General features: G+C 43.3%; 1 protein-coding gene across 1 annotated transcript in view; it reads right to left on the reverse strand.

Annotated features, from left to right (window-relative positions):
- LOC146834933 (prolactin receptor-like) overlaps positions 1-13,812 on the reverse strand; it is a 36,310-nt gene extending 22,498 nt beyond the window's left edge. The window contains exons 1-4 of the mRNA XM_085600151.1: positions 13,651-13,812; positions 11,636-11,714; positions 6,719-6,836; positions 284-456 (exon numbers count right to left, since the gene is read on the reverse strand). Coding sequence (XP_085456277.1) covers positions 284-456; positions 6,719-6,836; positions 11,636-11,714 — 370 coding nt within the window. The 5' untranslated portion in view covers positions 13,651-13,812. The remainder of the gene's footprint in view (positions 1-283; positions 457-6,718; positions 6,837-11,635; positions 11,715-13,650) is intronic.
- Between the last annotated feature and the right edge of the window lie 2,128 nt (positions 13,813-15,940).

Consider the following 15,940-nt stretch of genomic DNA (forward strand, 5'->3'; position numbering starts at 1 on the left):
AATGCGTATTCTGTATTATGGGCGTAGCTTGTCAAATGTTTAACTGGCAATGGCTCTGTAAATAAGTGTAGTGTATTTAATCAAGCAACTTTGGGAAAAGAAACACGACACTTGTAAACTTCTCTTAGGGTACTAATCCCTTAGTGGCATAGGCTACCTTGGTTACTAGTGGCATTTCATAGGACATGATCCCATATGAATATTCTTTTCTGAAGTTTTCCCCTCCCTACCCCCTTAAGGCACTAGTTATAGGTACAGCAAGAGAGAGGTGTGAACTACTCACAGATGTCTTCAGTGTTAACCACAAGCTTCCTAGATTCCTCGGATCCGAACTGGTTGGAGGTTTCAATCCATATCACATAGGTCCAGTACAGACAAAGATTCTCCCGGCTGAAATAGCAGGAGTTTGGTCCAGCAGTGATGTAATCTTTGCACTCGTTGACTTGCATTTCCTTCCTAAAGCAGTTCAAAGAAACAGGGATATAAAATAATAGAAAATCATGTTACTAAAGCCGAGCATGTGCTTTTATTTGAAAATAAACCGCCTTGGGAATGAATCGGTCATAATGACGGAGGGTGGCTGAGCACAGGTTTCTACAGGCCCCTCCACCCAGACAGACCATGAGGAGCATTTTTGCCACAAAATAAATACTACATGTTCAGAATCAACGGTATGTATTTTTTTCCCAATGCTCACTCAATAGGTGTGCATTCATAATTTATATTTCACTTTATTATAGGTCCTGCACGGAGTGGTACACAAAGGGCTGGTCCCTTTGTTGTCGTGAAGAAGAGGTTTAGGGGATGTCGACACAATACTAGGGATTGTAATTACATAACAGTTACTTTTCCCTTTTATTAACCCCTTTTTATCCTTACCAAGTAGGAGCAGGAATAAAACATTAGCTCACTAGTTAGGTAAATTTTAAACATCACTTACACCACTCCCCCTACACTGCATTACACATATCCTCACAACGTAAGTGCTCCTACGTAACTCCGCAAGTCGCAGCACGCCCCAAGCAGTAGATGTTTGGGATGGCCCCAATGATGAAGCATGTCACCTAGGGGCAACCCAGGGTGAGTGAGGGGACTCAAGAAAATACATTTTTCTTTTCTACCAGTAGAGGTGGTCTTTCACCCAACTGGTGAATCCCTTGTTTTTTGGCTAGGTTCTTTTGATCCGTCATCTACGGATTCTTTTTGCTGTACTCTGATCACACAGGTGGGTGAACCTAGCCCAATCCTCCTCCTCCCCCTAATTTTGATTGGTTTATTCGAAAATGCACAAAAGTTTACCTGACTGGAAACGTTTTGGTTTTATGTTGCTAAACATAGAGCAACTCAGTGAAAAAGAAATTCTTCAAAGACACAGGCCAGACGTCCTTTTCAGCTCTGGAGATATCCAGCACGTTTGGTCATGAAGTAGATCAGACAGGGACTTGGGCCTGTCCACTTCAGCTCGAAGTGATTTTCGACTAGCTAACAAGAGAATTGTGCAAGTTTATCAAATCTGTTAGAAATTATGGGCCAGATGTATTAAGTCATTTTCCGTTCGCAAATGAGCCGATTCTGCAAATCACCCATTTATGAACGGAGAAAGGCCATTTCTAATGTATCACAGGCTTGACATTCGCAATTTAGGTAATCCCAATTTTTTGCGATTACCTAAATTGCGTATGCAAATAGGGAATCGCAATTTGTGATTCCCTAATGCACATGCAGAAAGCCTTTCCTAAATGCGAACTGTGCATTTAGGAAATGCTAATTACCATCCACTTCAAGTTGATGGTAACCATGTGCATACTATGTAAAATGCACAGATAGAAAGTGCCATGTAGCGCACACATGCATCTAGGGCATGCGTGTGCTTTACATGTGCACACTTTCCTTTTTGGGGGTGATTCAGGGGGGGCCTTAGGCCCCCAGGCACCCATGGTTTTGCATTCGACCAATTTGGTAATCGCAAATTAGCAAATGCATAACCATTAATTCCTGAAGGAATGAATGGGGTCATATTACCTAATAGCGATTCGCTATTTACCGAAACGCTATTAGGTAATGTTAAGGAATTGCAAAATATTTTGCGATTCCTACATGCATTGCATTTTGCGATTCCAAAAATAGTGCTTCTGTAAAAATGTCTATTTTAGAATGGCAAAATGTATGCTTGCTGCATGTGCCCCTGCATACCTATGCAAAGGGGTCAGTTGTTTTCGAATACAGAATTATACGTTTTGTGCAAATATTCAGCTCTCTGTACCAAAGAAACCCGAGCCATTCCTTCCAGAAAGAAACTTCAGAACTGCTGTTCAAAACCTTGTACTCTTCCATTAGGATAGTGGCAACCATCTGTTCCACAGCCTCACAAACTCAACATTGACCTCAATTAAGGGCATCCTACATGCCACAGTGTACCCCATCAAGGGCTTGAGGAAATAGGACTAGATGACTCGCACCCGGATGAGACTTCACTGGCCCTCATTAAAAACCTGCACCATACTCAACACCAACCACAAAGTACTCATGACTTATTCCCCGCCTAAGTGGCTGACAAGCTCACAACTTCTGGTGGCCAGTGCAACACCTTCAGCCAGGAAACTATCAGTCCAGAGGCAAAGATTAGCAAAAAAGGAAAAACAAGAAAAACAGACTTTCTCCATTTATGCATCCAAGATCTCGAACGACATATCTGCATCTATTAGGACCATCCCAAGCCTTCTAAAATTTAGGAAGCAGCTGAAGACACTTCTTGAAAGAACATTATTTCACAACAAAGTAGCAGTCCACCTCCACTCTGAGAAACCAGCTTCTACTCCACTAATGCTTGCCTGTATCTTTACCTCAGGCTCTACTGAGGTATTTTGCTGCCTTTTGGTTAGGTTTGTGCTGTACAAATACCACCTATATGCATACGTAATCTATAATATTTGAGGATTATTGCCTTCTCATTTGCATGTCAACAATAAAGTAACACCCTCCTCCGGGGTGCTAGCTGATGCTAATTACATGCCAACAATTATGGGCCTGAGCCAAAGGCGAGGACACTTGATATGATTAAGGACAATTAACAATTCTTACGTCCTAACAGAATGCTGGAAACAAATCATATTATTTGAACCTATACCCCAGTCTCACTCAACAGAGGCAGACCCTAATTATTTCAATTAGAGTATCGACTTCTTGGCCAAAAGAAATATGATCAGAAGCTTTGGACCAATACCCAACACCTACCTTGAAGGTAACAATTCTTGGAATTTAGATGCACCATGAATTGTCCATGAAGGACCTAATCTTATCAGTAATGGGGCTAGGCTTTTAGCACCAGAAATCAATCAAACAAACAGGTCAGAACCCCCTTTTAGCTCTGGCGATATCCAGCACCTTTTGCCCTGAAGTAGATCTGATGAAGAAAATGTATATATTCTTACATTTTCCACCAAAGTGCAGGTAATTCTGACAGTGATTGCTTTGCCGTTAGATTTTGCTAAGTGCCTATGTGGAAATCAGTGACTTTCTTGTAACAAAAAGGCAATATCTTCAAAATACTGCAGTGGATGTGCTCTGTGGCTTTCACTAGTACAACCATGTGGCCAGTGGTGTACCCATAGCCCCCGCGGTGCGGGGGGTGGGCCCCGAGCTCCAGGGGGCCCCTCTGGCACTGTGCAGAGATGGCGAGCCCCTGGCTTGAGAGCCCCTGACTGGGTCCGGAGTGTGGGGGGCCCCCTCCATGTACTTTGCAGGAGGGCCCCCTCAAATTTCGTTACGCTACTGCATGTGACTCCAATTTGCAAGAGTCACCATTGGCCCCGGTGAAGGAAAATAACCAGTACAAGTGGCGCTACACCCCTCACAATACTCTCTGGCCCAGATGGCTCTCTTTTACTCAAGAACGTTTAATAAAATATCCCCCCGCTAGGATTCTACATTCTATACATCAACTCCTTCTTCAGGTCCCTTCATTTAAACATGCTGGATGTGGTGGATGCTCTTTTTCAGTGAGTGCAGCAAAGCTGCAGAGCTCTCTTTCAGCTCCACTTCAAACAAATATATAATCGTCAGCATTGTAGACATGATCTTAAAGCACACCTGTTTCATCTAGTTCGGAAAGGTCTTCACTAAATATCCTACTGATCTTCTCAGTCTGACATGTGTGAACCTGTCAAGACCTGTGAGACTGCCTTTGGGGTGTTTGTGTTTAACACAATTATTTTTTCAACATGACATGGTCCGACGTCACACTCTTGCTGCACTTAAAATGCAGGCAAACAACACTAAAGGCATGGGGCCAGATGTACGACCCACCAATTTGGGACTCGCAAATTGCATCGCATTTGTGACTCGCAATTTGCGACTCACAAATTGGGATGTATAACAGTGTCTCAGACACTGTTTGCGATTCCCAATGGGGTAGCAAATTTCATGAAACATGAATATTAATGAGGCTGTCGCAATTTGCGACCCCATTAGGAATGGCTAGCACTCCCAGGGATGGTGGCCTGCTGGGGTCAGCAGACCACCATGGCTGAGTCTGCTTTTAAATAAAGCAGTCTTTTTTTTTAAATGCACCCCATTTTGCTTAAAGGAAAACAGGATGCATTTAAAAAGGAAAATGAAACTTTACAGTTTCATTTTATTAAGGGCAGGCAGTGGTCCCTGGGATCACTGCCTGCTCTTAAAAATATTTTCTCACATACTCAAAAGGGTAAGGGGTTCCATGGGGACCCCTTCCCATTTGTGAGTAGTTTACCATCTAATTGAAGTAGGTGGTAAACTGCGAGTGTTTTGCGGTCGCAAAACAATTGTACATGGCTTGGTGACTCGCTCTTAGGACGAGATGCCCCTTCCTCATAGAGGGAGTCGCAAATGCTATTTTGCAAGTCAGTGACTCGCAAAATAGCATTTGTACATGCCATTCCCCTTTATTGCGGTCGCAAACGGGAGGATCTCCAGTTTTCAGCCGCAAAAAAGGGTCATGCATCTGGCCCTAGATGTAGTAACACACTGGTCTCTAAAAACTGGATGTAATTTGCAAACAGTACATTTGCAACCAATTTTGTGTACTGTACAATTTAGCAATAGGTCGATTTCCAAAAGTTAGAATCAGAGTGGGTCGAAATCTGACCTATCTCAATTAATATTCATATGGTAGTAGGTCGTAAAATGCGACTTGCTCCGATTGGTGGCGGTCACAGGGGTAGGAGCCTGCAAGGACCAGCAGACCACAATGTCTGTGAATGCATTTCAATAAAGATAGGTTTTTTTAAGTAGCCTGTTTTCCTTAGAGGAACCAAGGCTGCTTTAAAAAAAGTTTTCTTTTTCAAAAGTTTCTTTGAGATTTGGAAGTAGTCCCCTGATCTACTGCCTCCTCTCCCAGAAACGTTTTTCAATGTTCACAAAGGGGGAGCCGTCTAATAGGGATCTCTTCCCTTTTGCAAATAGGTTATCTCCCTAACTTGGGGGTCAGTCACTATTCACTGGTTTGCGACTTGAATTATGCTTGCAAACCATTGATAAGTTGCATACCGAACGGTATTTGGAATGTATGTCCACAACATGCCCCTTCCAAATAGCAAATCAGTATCCAGTCGCAATCCAATTTTAGGAGTCGAATATTTCACTGACTCCTAAAATGGGATTTGTCTCAAATTGCGACTCAGATTGTTTGCGCCCGAAAAAATGGTTTGTACATCTGACCCAAGATTTGTCAACCTTCTGAGGATTCCGATTGGCTGAACCAGTCTCACCATATGGGATGCTGAGTTATTCAGGCAGCCTCCCTGCAGAAAGCTCCATTAGTGATGAAGAATATACCTAGAAAGGTTTAGGATTGAGATCAGGAGAGAGGACATTAGCTTCGAACTGAAAAGTGGCCTTTAATTTATGCGCTGCAGCACATACCCGAAGTCGTGGTGTTTAAACGTGACAGTTCAAGCAACGCACTTTTTTTGGATGCAGAGAATCCTGCCTTCCTTGTACAACGAGCACCTGCATTTATCGCCAGACGCAGGGCTCCTGCACCCACATAACCTTGCGGCCGGGGCAGACAGCTCACTGCTTTGGTGACTTGACTGGATTGTGACTATAGTTGTATACTTTGTACTTCTGTGCAAGATGTTGCTTTTTAATGCTATTTAATGCTATTTAATGTTTTATGTGAGTCTGAAACAACTATATAAATGATTGATTATTTCTTTCTTTTGAAGAAGTGTTTTATTTTGTGTCATGGATCCAACCATTAAGGCAGTTAAAAGCATAACAAAAATAAAAAAATAAATCAAGTATGCCTTTGAGGCCACCCATATTCACGAAGAACACTTTCTCTATGACTGTTAGGTGCTTTAAAATTATTATATGTAATTTTGTAAAGAGCTGCTGTCCAGTGACTGAGGGTCTTTTTTGCTAATGTTTTGCATGGCGCAAAGAGATGCAACGCTTTATGCGTTGATTTACTCATTAGAGAGGTCCACAGACGCAGCACCGTTGGAGCGCCCACACTACCCTTAGTAAAATCCAGGCGAAATCAGGCAATATGGATCAATGAGACTGTCCATTAAAATCCTAGCCTCCATACTAGATCACATTGTGTGATCCTGGGAAAGTCACTCATTCACCTTATCGGTCTTAGCTGGGAGTGTTTCAAACTAGTCGATCCTGACATTAAGCTCCACCCAGATTACTGGACATTTCTGTGGCCAGGTGCATTCACATTACTCACTTCAACTGATACATGAGCCGGTAGCTTGTATTGAGTGGATGGTCAACCAGTGGTCTCCAATGGCATGTCATGCTCTTAGGGTGAAGTACCAGGCACTGCAGGTCGGGAAATGTTCCTTCTGGAAGTGAAGGTAAGAACAGAAGGGTGTCACACACAGCTAAAAAGGTGGCTACTTGACCTACACCCATTAGTTAGATCAATGTCTGCATTTACTTGGAAGAGTAAAACCAATGTGGAAATGGTAACAATGGTAAGGCTTTGAGCACAACCTACTGAGACTGCTGATTAGCACATTATCATGGTAGGCTGGTATGTGGCAAAGCAGCATTACTAAACCCTTACATTACAACGTGACAGATACACTAGGTCTACATCCATCCAAATGTACAGTATACATGCCCCTTTAATTCTATTTCATGTTTGTGGAGGTGAGATCTGAAAATCATTATGAGTCACATTTAACAATAGTGTGATCAATTGATCTAGCATGGAAGGCCCAATAGTGCAGTCCTCAAAGATAAGCCAGTTTCAATGAGTGCAACCTTGGCTCACCTTTGATAGCTTGGTCTGATTGTGAAGGCAACTTTTATTCTGGCTGACTGAGGTCAAGCCCTGGTAAAGTAATAACCACAATCGTAGTTAGGGAAAAAGGCAGGCAAACCCTAAATTAACCTGTGCTCGCCCTCTGGTTGACTGGCACAGAGCAGTCAGGCTTAACTTTGGAGACAATGTGTAAAGTAGTTGTGCAATACTTCAAACAGTAAAACATGAAAACACAACTCAAAAAAGATACCACACCAAGATAGAAAAATAAGTGTGATCTTAATATGTAAAACAAGACCAGAATGATAAAAATCCAAAAAGTAGATCTTCAGATATTGAATTTCAAAGTTTTTAGGTACAAATGGTGCCTAGAAGCAAAAAGTTGTATTCGGTATAGCTGGTTACACCAGACCGGGACAAAGTCAAATGTTGAGGCCGACCATGAAGGAGCACGGTCCGGCTACAGAGACCCAGTAAGGCCTGCTGAACAAAAGTACCGTAATCCTGATGTTGAGGATGCTTAGTACCGCAGAGGTGATGCATCAGTGCCGATTCATGCAGCAGCAACGATGCACTGGTCCTGATCCATGCAGCAGCAGCGATGCATTGGCTCTGATGAGTGGTAAACTTCGATGTAGAGGTTCGGCGTCGTCGATGGAGTTGAGAGGACCTTGCACCAGGAAGAGCACTGCATAGTGGTGGATGCGAAGGCAATGCATCAGGTCCAATCCACACCAGGGGTAGTGATGCATTGGTGCTGATCCACGCAGCAGAGGTGATGCGTTGGTTCTAATCCATGCAGCAGAGGCGATGTGTCAATTCAACAATGGTTACATCGGTTCTGCTGGAATAAGCACCTTAGACCCACTTCCACGGGCCCAGGACTGGGGTGGCAACACTTGGCAGGACAGACTAGCAGATGGCGGAGTCCAGCTTCAGAAGCAGGGTGGTTGGAAGTCTTTTATGTCCCTGAGACTTCAGATCAAGAGGCCAGCCAGCTAGCCCTTGGAGTCACTCCAAGTTTACCCGATGCAAGTCCTGTCTTTCTCACCCAGGCAGGTGAACAGCAGACAGCAGGACAGCACAGCAGAGCTGGAGTCCAGCAAAGAGCAGTCCAGCAAACTGGCACTCCTTTCAATAGCACAACTGTTTTTCTTCGGTGCAGAGTCTTCACAGGTCCACAAGTGTTCTGAAGTGGTGGTGGGTGAGGTCCAGTACTTATACCCAGTTGGGCCTTTGAAGTGTGGGAGACCTCAAAGACAGGTCTTTGAAGTGCACAGAGACTTCATGCCTTGGCTCATGACCACAGTGGGGGATGCAGCCTTTTATGCGGGGACAGGACACAGCCTATTCAGGTGCAAGTAAGGCTGGGTCCAGATCCTCCCTCTCATCCTCCCAGTCCCCAAGTCACATCTAAGCTACCATTCTATGTGGCTGTCTAGGAGGAAAGCACAAAGGCCAGCTGTCACCCATCCCAGATTCATGAGAGACAGGCATCAGGCACCAAATGGCTAAAGTACGAAAATGCCAACTTTCTAAAAGTTACAAAACAAACAAGGAGTTGGGCAAATTTTAAGTCAGCAAGGCTAAGCTACTTTAAATATCAAATATAAAACAAGATCAAATGCTGATGTTGCTTCAAACAAACATTATTTCATGTTTGTGACAATGAACCTCAACTAGTGCGGTCACCATTTATTTCATGATTCTTTTTCACCAGGTTATTATTCGTTTTTTTAGTATCTATCATAAATGTAGGAACAAACAAACCATACTTTTAAACTTCAAACCACAACAATTTCCTACAGAATAGTTATGCATCAAAGAAGTTCGAGCACATGTGATTGAAGCCCATTTGTTAGCAGTTCTCAGTCCTTAGGAGAACCCATAACTTGGTCCGGGTTAAAATGCGTCGACAGCAGAACACTACAGGGGGATTGCAGCCAAAAAACAAAAAGGTCTGCATGACACAGGGCACAATATATAGGAACAATGTGTAATTTCATGGCCCCTGTTGTCTAACCTTGGTGACACTTTGTTACTTCCATCCCCTGGTTTGTCCATTGAGTAGGGGCCGCACTTATTTTGAAATTACACATAAGCTCCTTTTTGGTGTTAAAATTCAGAACTGTGGTATACAGTTTTGTTTATATTTTTGTTCATATTTATTCCAAGTACATGTGCCACAATTTGCGTTCATTCACTGTTTAATGTATTGTGTTGTTTGCTTTTATGTCACATTAGCTACAACTAAGTAGTCTTTGAAGTTAAAAAAGTATTGTTTGCTTGTTCCTACGTCTATGACAGACACCAAGAAAACTAATAATGATCTGTTGAAAAAAGAATGATGAAATAAATGGTGACGACGCTAATTGAGTTCCATGAGTTAGCATGGTGCAGCTCTAGTCTCATCGTCAGTACATTAGTCACAGAAATGTCTAATAAAAGAGAAGAAAAGAGCTAATCAAAACTACCTTTACCCAGTGAGAACCAAATCAATCATTGCCTTTGAAAATAAATGAATATTAAATCAGTAATTTATACCCTGCGGGGTTTACATATTACTACAAAATTAAAACAGAAAATATTTCTATCACTGATCAGACCTTCTTCCCTTATGTGCATAACTTAGAATATACCAGCTAGTAGTTTAACATGCACGTAGTATTGACCTAGAGCCTTGACCCAGACCAGTCCCACAGCAATAGTGCTGTACTCACGGTGTGGGGGTCCAGTAATTGTCAAAAACAGTGTCTGAAGCTATGTTGGATGTCCTCAGGAGACGTCAAATTCTAAGGTTCAAAAAAGCAAACAAGCTGGGGGTTGTACCAGGTCAGAAAATATTTCCTACAAGTATGGAATGTCCAGTTCCTGGCTCTGACACTCATCAGGGTCTGTGATTGTAAATTGATACTTGTATAGCGCACTACTCACCCGCAAGGGTCTCAAGGCGCTTGTACGAATACCGCTGTGGAACCCATCCTGGCTTTCCCTGTGAGGCATCCACTCCTGGGCACCCCCAAGGTGGAGGCCAGGCATCCTTAGCGTTGTGGGGGCCGTTGTGGTGATTAAGCAAGCTATTGCCCAGAGTTGCAGAGTGGGACTCCATGATTGGAATGGCACCGAGGCGAGAATTATCAGGTCCGTGGAATCTTTTGAGCCCAAGACCCACCGAGGCGGGGAATTGAACCCTGGGTCCCGGGCTAGACCTCTGCATCAGGGTCTGCCGCTCTAATCATTGAGCCACACTTCTCCACTGTGATTGGTGTCATCAGACATGGCTTAGTTTGTGAAATGTAAATGCATGTTGGTAAAGTAATTCCATAATAAAAGCATAAAGTTCAGAGTAAATGTTACAACACATTCGTTCCTAGCCATTGCTGTAGCAGATGAAATGCAAAGTCACTATGCCCTACTGTGAAGAATGTTTTAGCCTAATGCAGTTTAATGCCATTTAGCTTTCTACCTTTTGACATTGGTGAAGTCAGGAACAGTGTATTCTTCACAGGTGTCTACATTTTCATGTCTGTCCCTTAAGAATGTATCTTCAGTGCCAAGAGTTTGAAACGCTCAGAGAGGTGGCCGAGCTATCTCCTAAATAGCCACTGGAAATACATGTTGGCCAAAGCTGTATTCCAGAGGTGGATTGTATTGTACAAGCAAAGAATACTCCATCTCCACGCTGATAGAAAAATGGATGAATCATGTCGTTTCTAGGATTTATTAACGATTCCTGAGAAGACATCATGAGTTTTCTCATCAACCACATCAAACAATATGGATACATCTGAAGGTGCTGACGCCACCCAAGTCCCACCAGCTGTAATTTCTAGGAAGATGCCACATTATCAAGGAGCATAGTTTCTGTGTCAGGGCCAGAATAGGATCCTGAAAGGAGGCTACTGACAGTTTGTATTTGTTTGAGATACTAAGTAACTCATTCCTAGGTCAGGGAATCTCCAGAAGAGGAATAATTATAATATCAAATGCAGTGCTAGGCCTCTGAACTATTAAAAAATGTTAAGAGGGATCAGATGGAGTTGCATCCTTACGAATTTGGTAATCAAGGTTGCAAAGAATCAATGGAACAGATACAAAAATTAAGTTATTTGGTTATACAAAGAGCAGGTGGCCCATCTGCACCTGTACTTTGAAAAATGTTCAAACACCCTCTCAACTTCCGTCAACATGTTTCAGCTCATTGTCGCGCTACCTAAAAAATGAATCATTCATGCGCTAACCGTTCAGTGGTTTATGTTCAACTTCCAACATGGAGGTTGGTCATCTCAGGGTAGTTCTCTTTTTCCCCTGTTGAACATTACGGTGCAGAGCAATTGAATGAAAATGATCCTGAAGCACGTGTACACATTTTACCTTCAAGGTTGGTAGGCCTGCTGGAGATCCTCGCGATGGAAGACCAGAGAACGAAGAGGAAGGTGGGTAGTCCATCCATCTGGAAAAACAAAAACACATAACAAGAGAGCAAAACAGCACCTCCAAATGTTTTAAAATATTTTATTTATATTTTAGTACAGCTCTGACAAAAGGAGTTCTGTTAAACAGAAGTTTACAAAGTGAAAGAATGTACAGCTCCCTATAATATAAGTGACCAATTAGTTGCATGGTAATGAGTAGGTATAAGCAAGTAAGTACAATAATTAAATAATTAAGCAGCACTAGAGCAGCGTCACAATAACACAGAAACACAAAGAACAGCCACAAAGGTATCAGCTGATACTGTGTCAGAATATGCCCACGTAGGGTTTACACAAAGACAGACATACATATCTAGAGCATTATAATTGAAAGTAATAGAAGTGCATGTACTGTCAAGTTTAAATATAGTGTATCTGCGGGAAATGCTGGTAGTGCCCATTAGAAGGATATGAAACTGATGTGTTGGTACCATCGACCACTTGTGCAGCGGGCCTGCTGAGGAGTTCCAGCCCTGTGCATTACTACTATGGGGACACGACTGAGAGGTGCTAGTGCTGTCAGGGGCTCTTCTGCAAAGGGCTGGCACTGTCCACTGCAGGTGTAGCAGCCTGCTGACATGTTCTAGTGGTACTGCCCACTTAGTAAGGGACCCCGTATACCAGTTCTGCTGAAATGGACTCATCCCGTTCATTACTAGCACCACAGCGCTGCTGCAGGGTGCTGCCATTGTCCATTATTAGTGCAGGAGCCATGCTCAGAAGGGATGATATTTTGCAATAATACCACAACAACATTGCTGACAAATGTTGATAAGGGGACAGTAGAAATATGACAGCCGTGGTGAAATTCTGCCACGACCTATGGTGTGTATGTATGTGCACACGCGACGCCTGTAACTTTCTTGCTCATTCTGCGTGTGTAAAGGTTTATGAACGTGTGTACTTGACTGCATGCGCTCCTTTAGAAGGACTTGTCAGTATCGGTGAAGACCCGGCAACTGAGAGGCATCCGCCGCGACCTGCCGCCAAGCTCTTGTCTCATGCTTTACCGCAAAATGACAACAGCTTAACAAAGCACAGTTTATCATGTTATCGGGTAAAGAAAAGACAGTAGATTCCTGTCCTCCCATCTCAGCAAACAAAGCCAGCGGTACATAAAAGAACCCCCCCACACTCCCAATATGGACTCATCTGACTGCTGCTCCCATGAAATGGATGTATGCCCTATGGCAAGGCAAGCCCCCAGAAGCAATGAATGCCAGCCACCACCAGACACTGGCTGATGAGTGTGACTAATGAAAGACTCAACAACAACATGCGTTCCCCCATTGTGCCCCTCAGTATGGATCACACCAGCTCTGGCCGGCACCAAGTACCCATCATGTGCTGCCACAATCTGGATCCTCTCAGCTTAAGAGGAGATCAAAAACAAGGGAATCAAAAACGGAGATTGGTGATTTCGAGGCTCTATTTTTTATAAGTACAATAGCAAAGCAATTAGATATTAAAGGAGAGAAGTCTCCCCTATCGCTCCTAAAAAAACAAATAACCCACAGTTTGTTTTTTGATTCGTGTTTTTACAAACTTTGTTTTCTTTCTTGAGTTTGTCTTTAAAAAAACACGGGCACGCGTTCTTGATATGCCTCAAATAAGTTGCTGAATGTTTTAGTTTTTCCTCAGTGCAGAACAGTGAGACCTGTAATGGGCAATGAATGTCACTATCTTAGAATAAACAAACCAATCGGATCGAATGTGTCCCAATAGCTGTAATTCACTTGAAGAGAGTGAGGAAATCTAAAGAACTGCCTGGTGAAAACCCATCAGCCAACTTCTGCCCCGTCCGTATAAATATGACCTAAAATGATGGAAGTGGCCGTGCTGCGACGGGCGGGCGAGAAGATGTTCTCACAGCTGGGCCAGTAGATGGACAACAGGACAGAGCATGTTACTCACCTCAGCAGATCCCCTCCTGGACTTGGAGCAGTGCCTTTTCCTTGACCTGGTGATGTTGGTGATGCAGGCCTGTCCAGCATGGCTGCTGTGCGGTGTTTATATACTGTCTCCTCTGTGTGTAGGGGCCAAGCTCACAGGGAAAGTGCTTTCCTGGGTTGCAAGAAGGCAGTTTTCTTGAAAAAAGAAAAGAGAAGGGAGTTTGTGGTTTTTCAAGTGAAATGCTAGAATGGTGATTCATGCATTTTTTGTGAGTTGACAACGTCAATCCTTCGGAGGTTTATGGAAAGTCCAAGGCCTTCTTTTTGCAAATTAGAGTGAGCTCATCCAAACCTTAGCACACATATGCATGACGCTATTTTGTTTCCAACCTGCCACTCAAGGTTCCCTGTCTGTTTTTAGCAGCGCCAGCATTTTATTTTAGTCGAGTCACAGTCTCTTACTATAAGTTAACAGGCTGGAGCCCGTCAGGCTCGGTCAGTGCACGGTTTTATAGTAAGGAGACATACCTGCGCCAGACCTTACTGCAAGACGTTGATCCTGTCCAAGGTATTTGGTAGGCCTCAGACCTATCATCCTAACCACCAGCATCCAGCAGCTGTGGAGGTTAAAAGGGAAACAATCCTATGAACTGAAGACCACACTCAAACGTCGAACCACAGGAAACTTGTGAAGGACCCCAGCAGCAAAAATACTAAGATGACGCATTTGAGAACAGACCCTGTTTGAGCTCAATAACAATTTGGAACCCAAGAAGAAGATCCATTAATACCTCCATCGGGCATCGATTCCCTAAATACCAGAGATAGTGGAAGTGACATCACATAACCTTTGGCCCTCAAATAACATCACAGGAAGTGACATTGTATGACCTGTGACCCAAGCAATATAATATCACATGACATTTTTTAACAGGCACAAGAACTATAGTAAGAGCAAAATTAACTCACAAATGTTTCTAAAGATGGCAAAAGTCTATTTAATTCATGTGTGAACGAGAATTCAGCATGATACTCTAGGAGCGAGCCATCACATCTCCAGGTATAGTGAGTGCACTGCTAATTACAATATTATAGAGTATGTCCACTTATGGATATTCCCTGCACGGCCATCAGACACCAAACTATAACCCTTATAAATCCATGCACAGTCCCATAAGCCAAAACACAGGCCAGATGCCCAGGGCCCATGTTCAAAACCTCAACAGAGCACCAAAACTGCAGAGTGTACAACCGCAGATACACAACCACCAGACGAAAAAGACATAGCTCCGGATACTAAGGCCAGTTTTAAACACCCAGGGCCATATGTACAACCATGTCATTTTGCGAGTTGCAAATTGCGCTCAATTGCGAGTCGCAATTTGCAACTCACAAAATGACATGTACAACAGTGTCAGAGACACTGTTTGTGATTCTCAATGGAGTCGCAAATTGCATGTCTCATCAATATTCATGAGGCACTCGCAATTTGCGACCCCATTGAGAATGGCTGGCCCTCCCAGGTATGATGGCCTGCTGGGCTCAGCAGACCTCCATGACTGGGACTAGTTTTAAATAAAGCATTTTTTTTATGCAGCCCGTTTTCCTTAAAGGAAAATGGGATGCATTTAAAAAAAGAAAAATGAAACGTTTTCGTTTCATTTTTTAAGGGACCACTGCCTGCCCCTAAAACATATTTTTCCTTACATTTGCAAAGGGAAAGGGGTCCCCTGAGGACTCCTTCCCTTTTGTGATTGCATTACCATCCTCTTGAAGGGGGCGGTAAATTGCAAGTATTTTGCGACCGAATTTGCGGTTGCAAAACATTCTTACATGGCTCGTGGGGGGCGTTCCCTTCCTAATAGCGAGTCGCAAAACACTATTTTGCGAGTCGCAAATTATTTGCGACTCGCAAATTAGTGTCAGTACCTGGCCCAGAGGATTTTTGCATGCGCAAACGGGTTACAACCCCGTTTGAACATGCAATTTTCCATCGTACATCTGGCCCCCAATCCCAGGTTCTAATGCAGAGGCAAGTGAGCGATGCCCAGGCAACACTCCTTTCTCTTATGTCCAAACACAACCTCAAAAGTTCTGGAACACCTTAAAAGGTCGAGGCTGAGACAACACATCACAAGCATAACCACCATTCCCTGCATATAACCATAGAAGGAGAGTGCAGCCTAAAAAACTCAGGGTTAGTCCCTCTGCTCTGGTAAAGTCTCACATGCTGATTTCAGTTTTGCAATACAAAGTTGTTGACTCAAATGTCAAGTGAAGCCTCCCTAGTAGCAGATAACGTCCCCTAATAC

This window comes from Triturus cristatus, chromosome 4_2 (genome assembly GCF_964204655.1).
Source record: "Triturus cristatus chromosome 4_2, aTriCri1.1, whole genome shotgun sequence".
Lineage (NCBI taxonomy): Eukaryota > Metazoa > Chordata > Amphibia > Caudata > Salamandridae > Triturus > Triturus cristatus.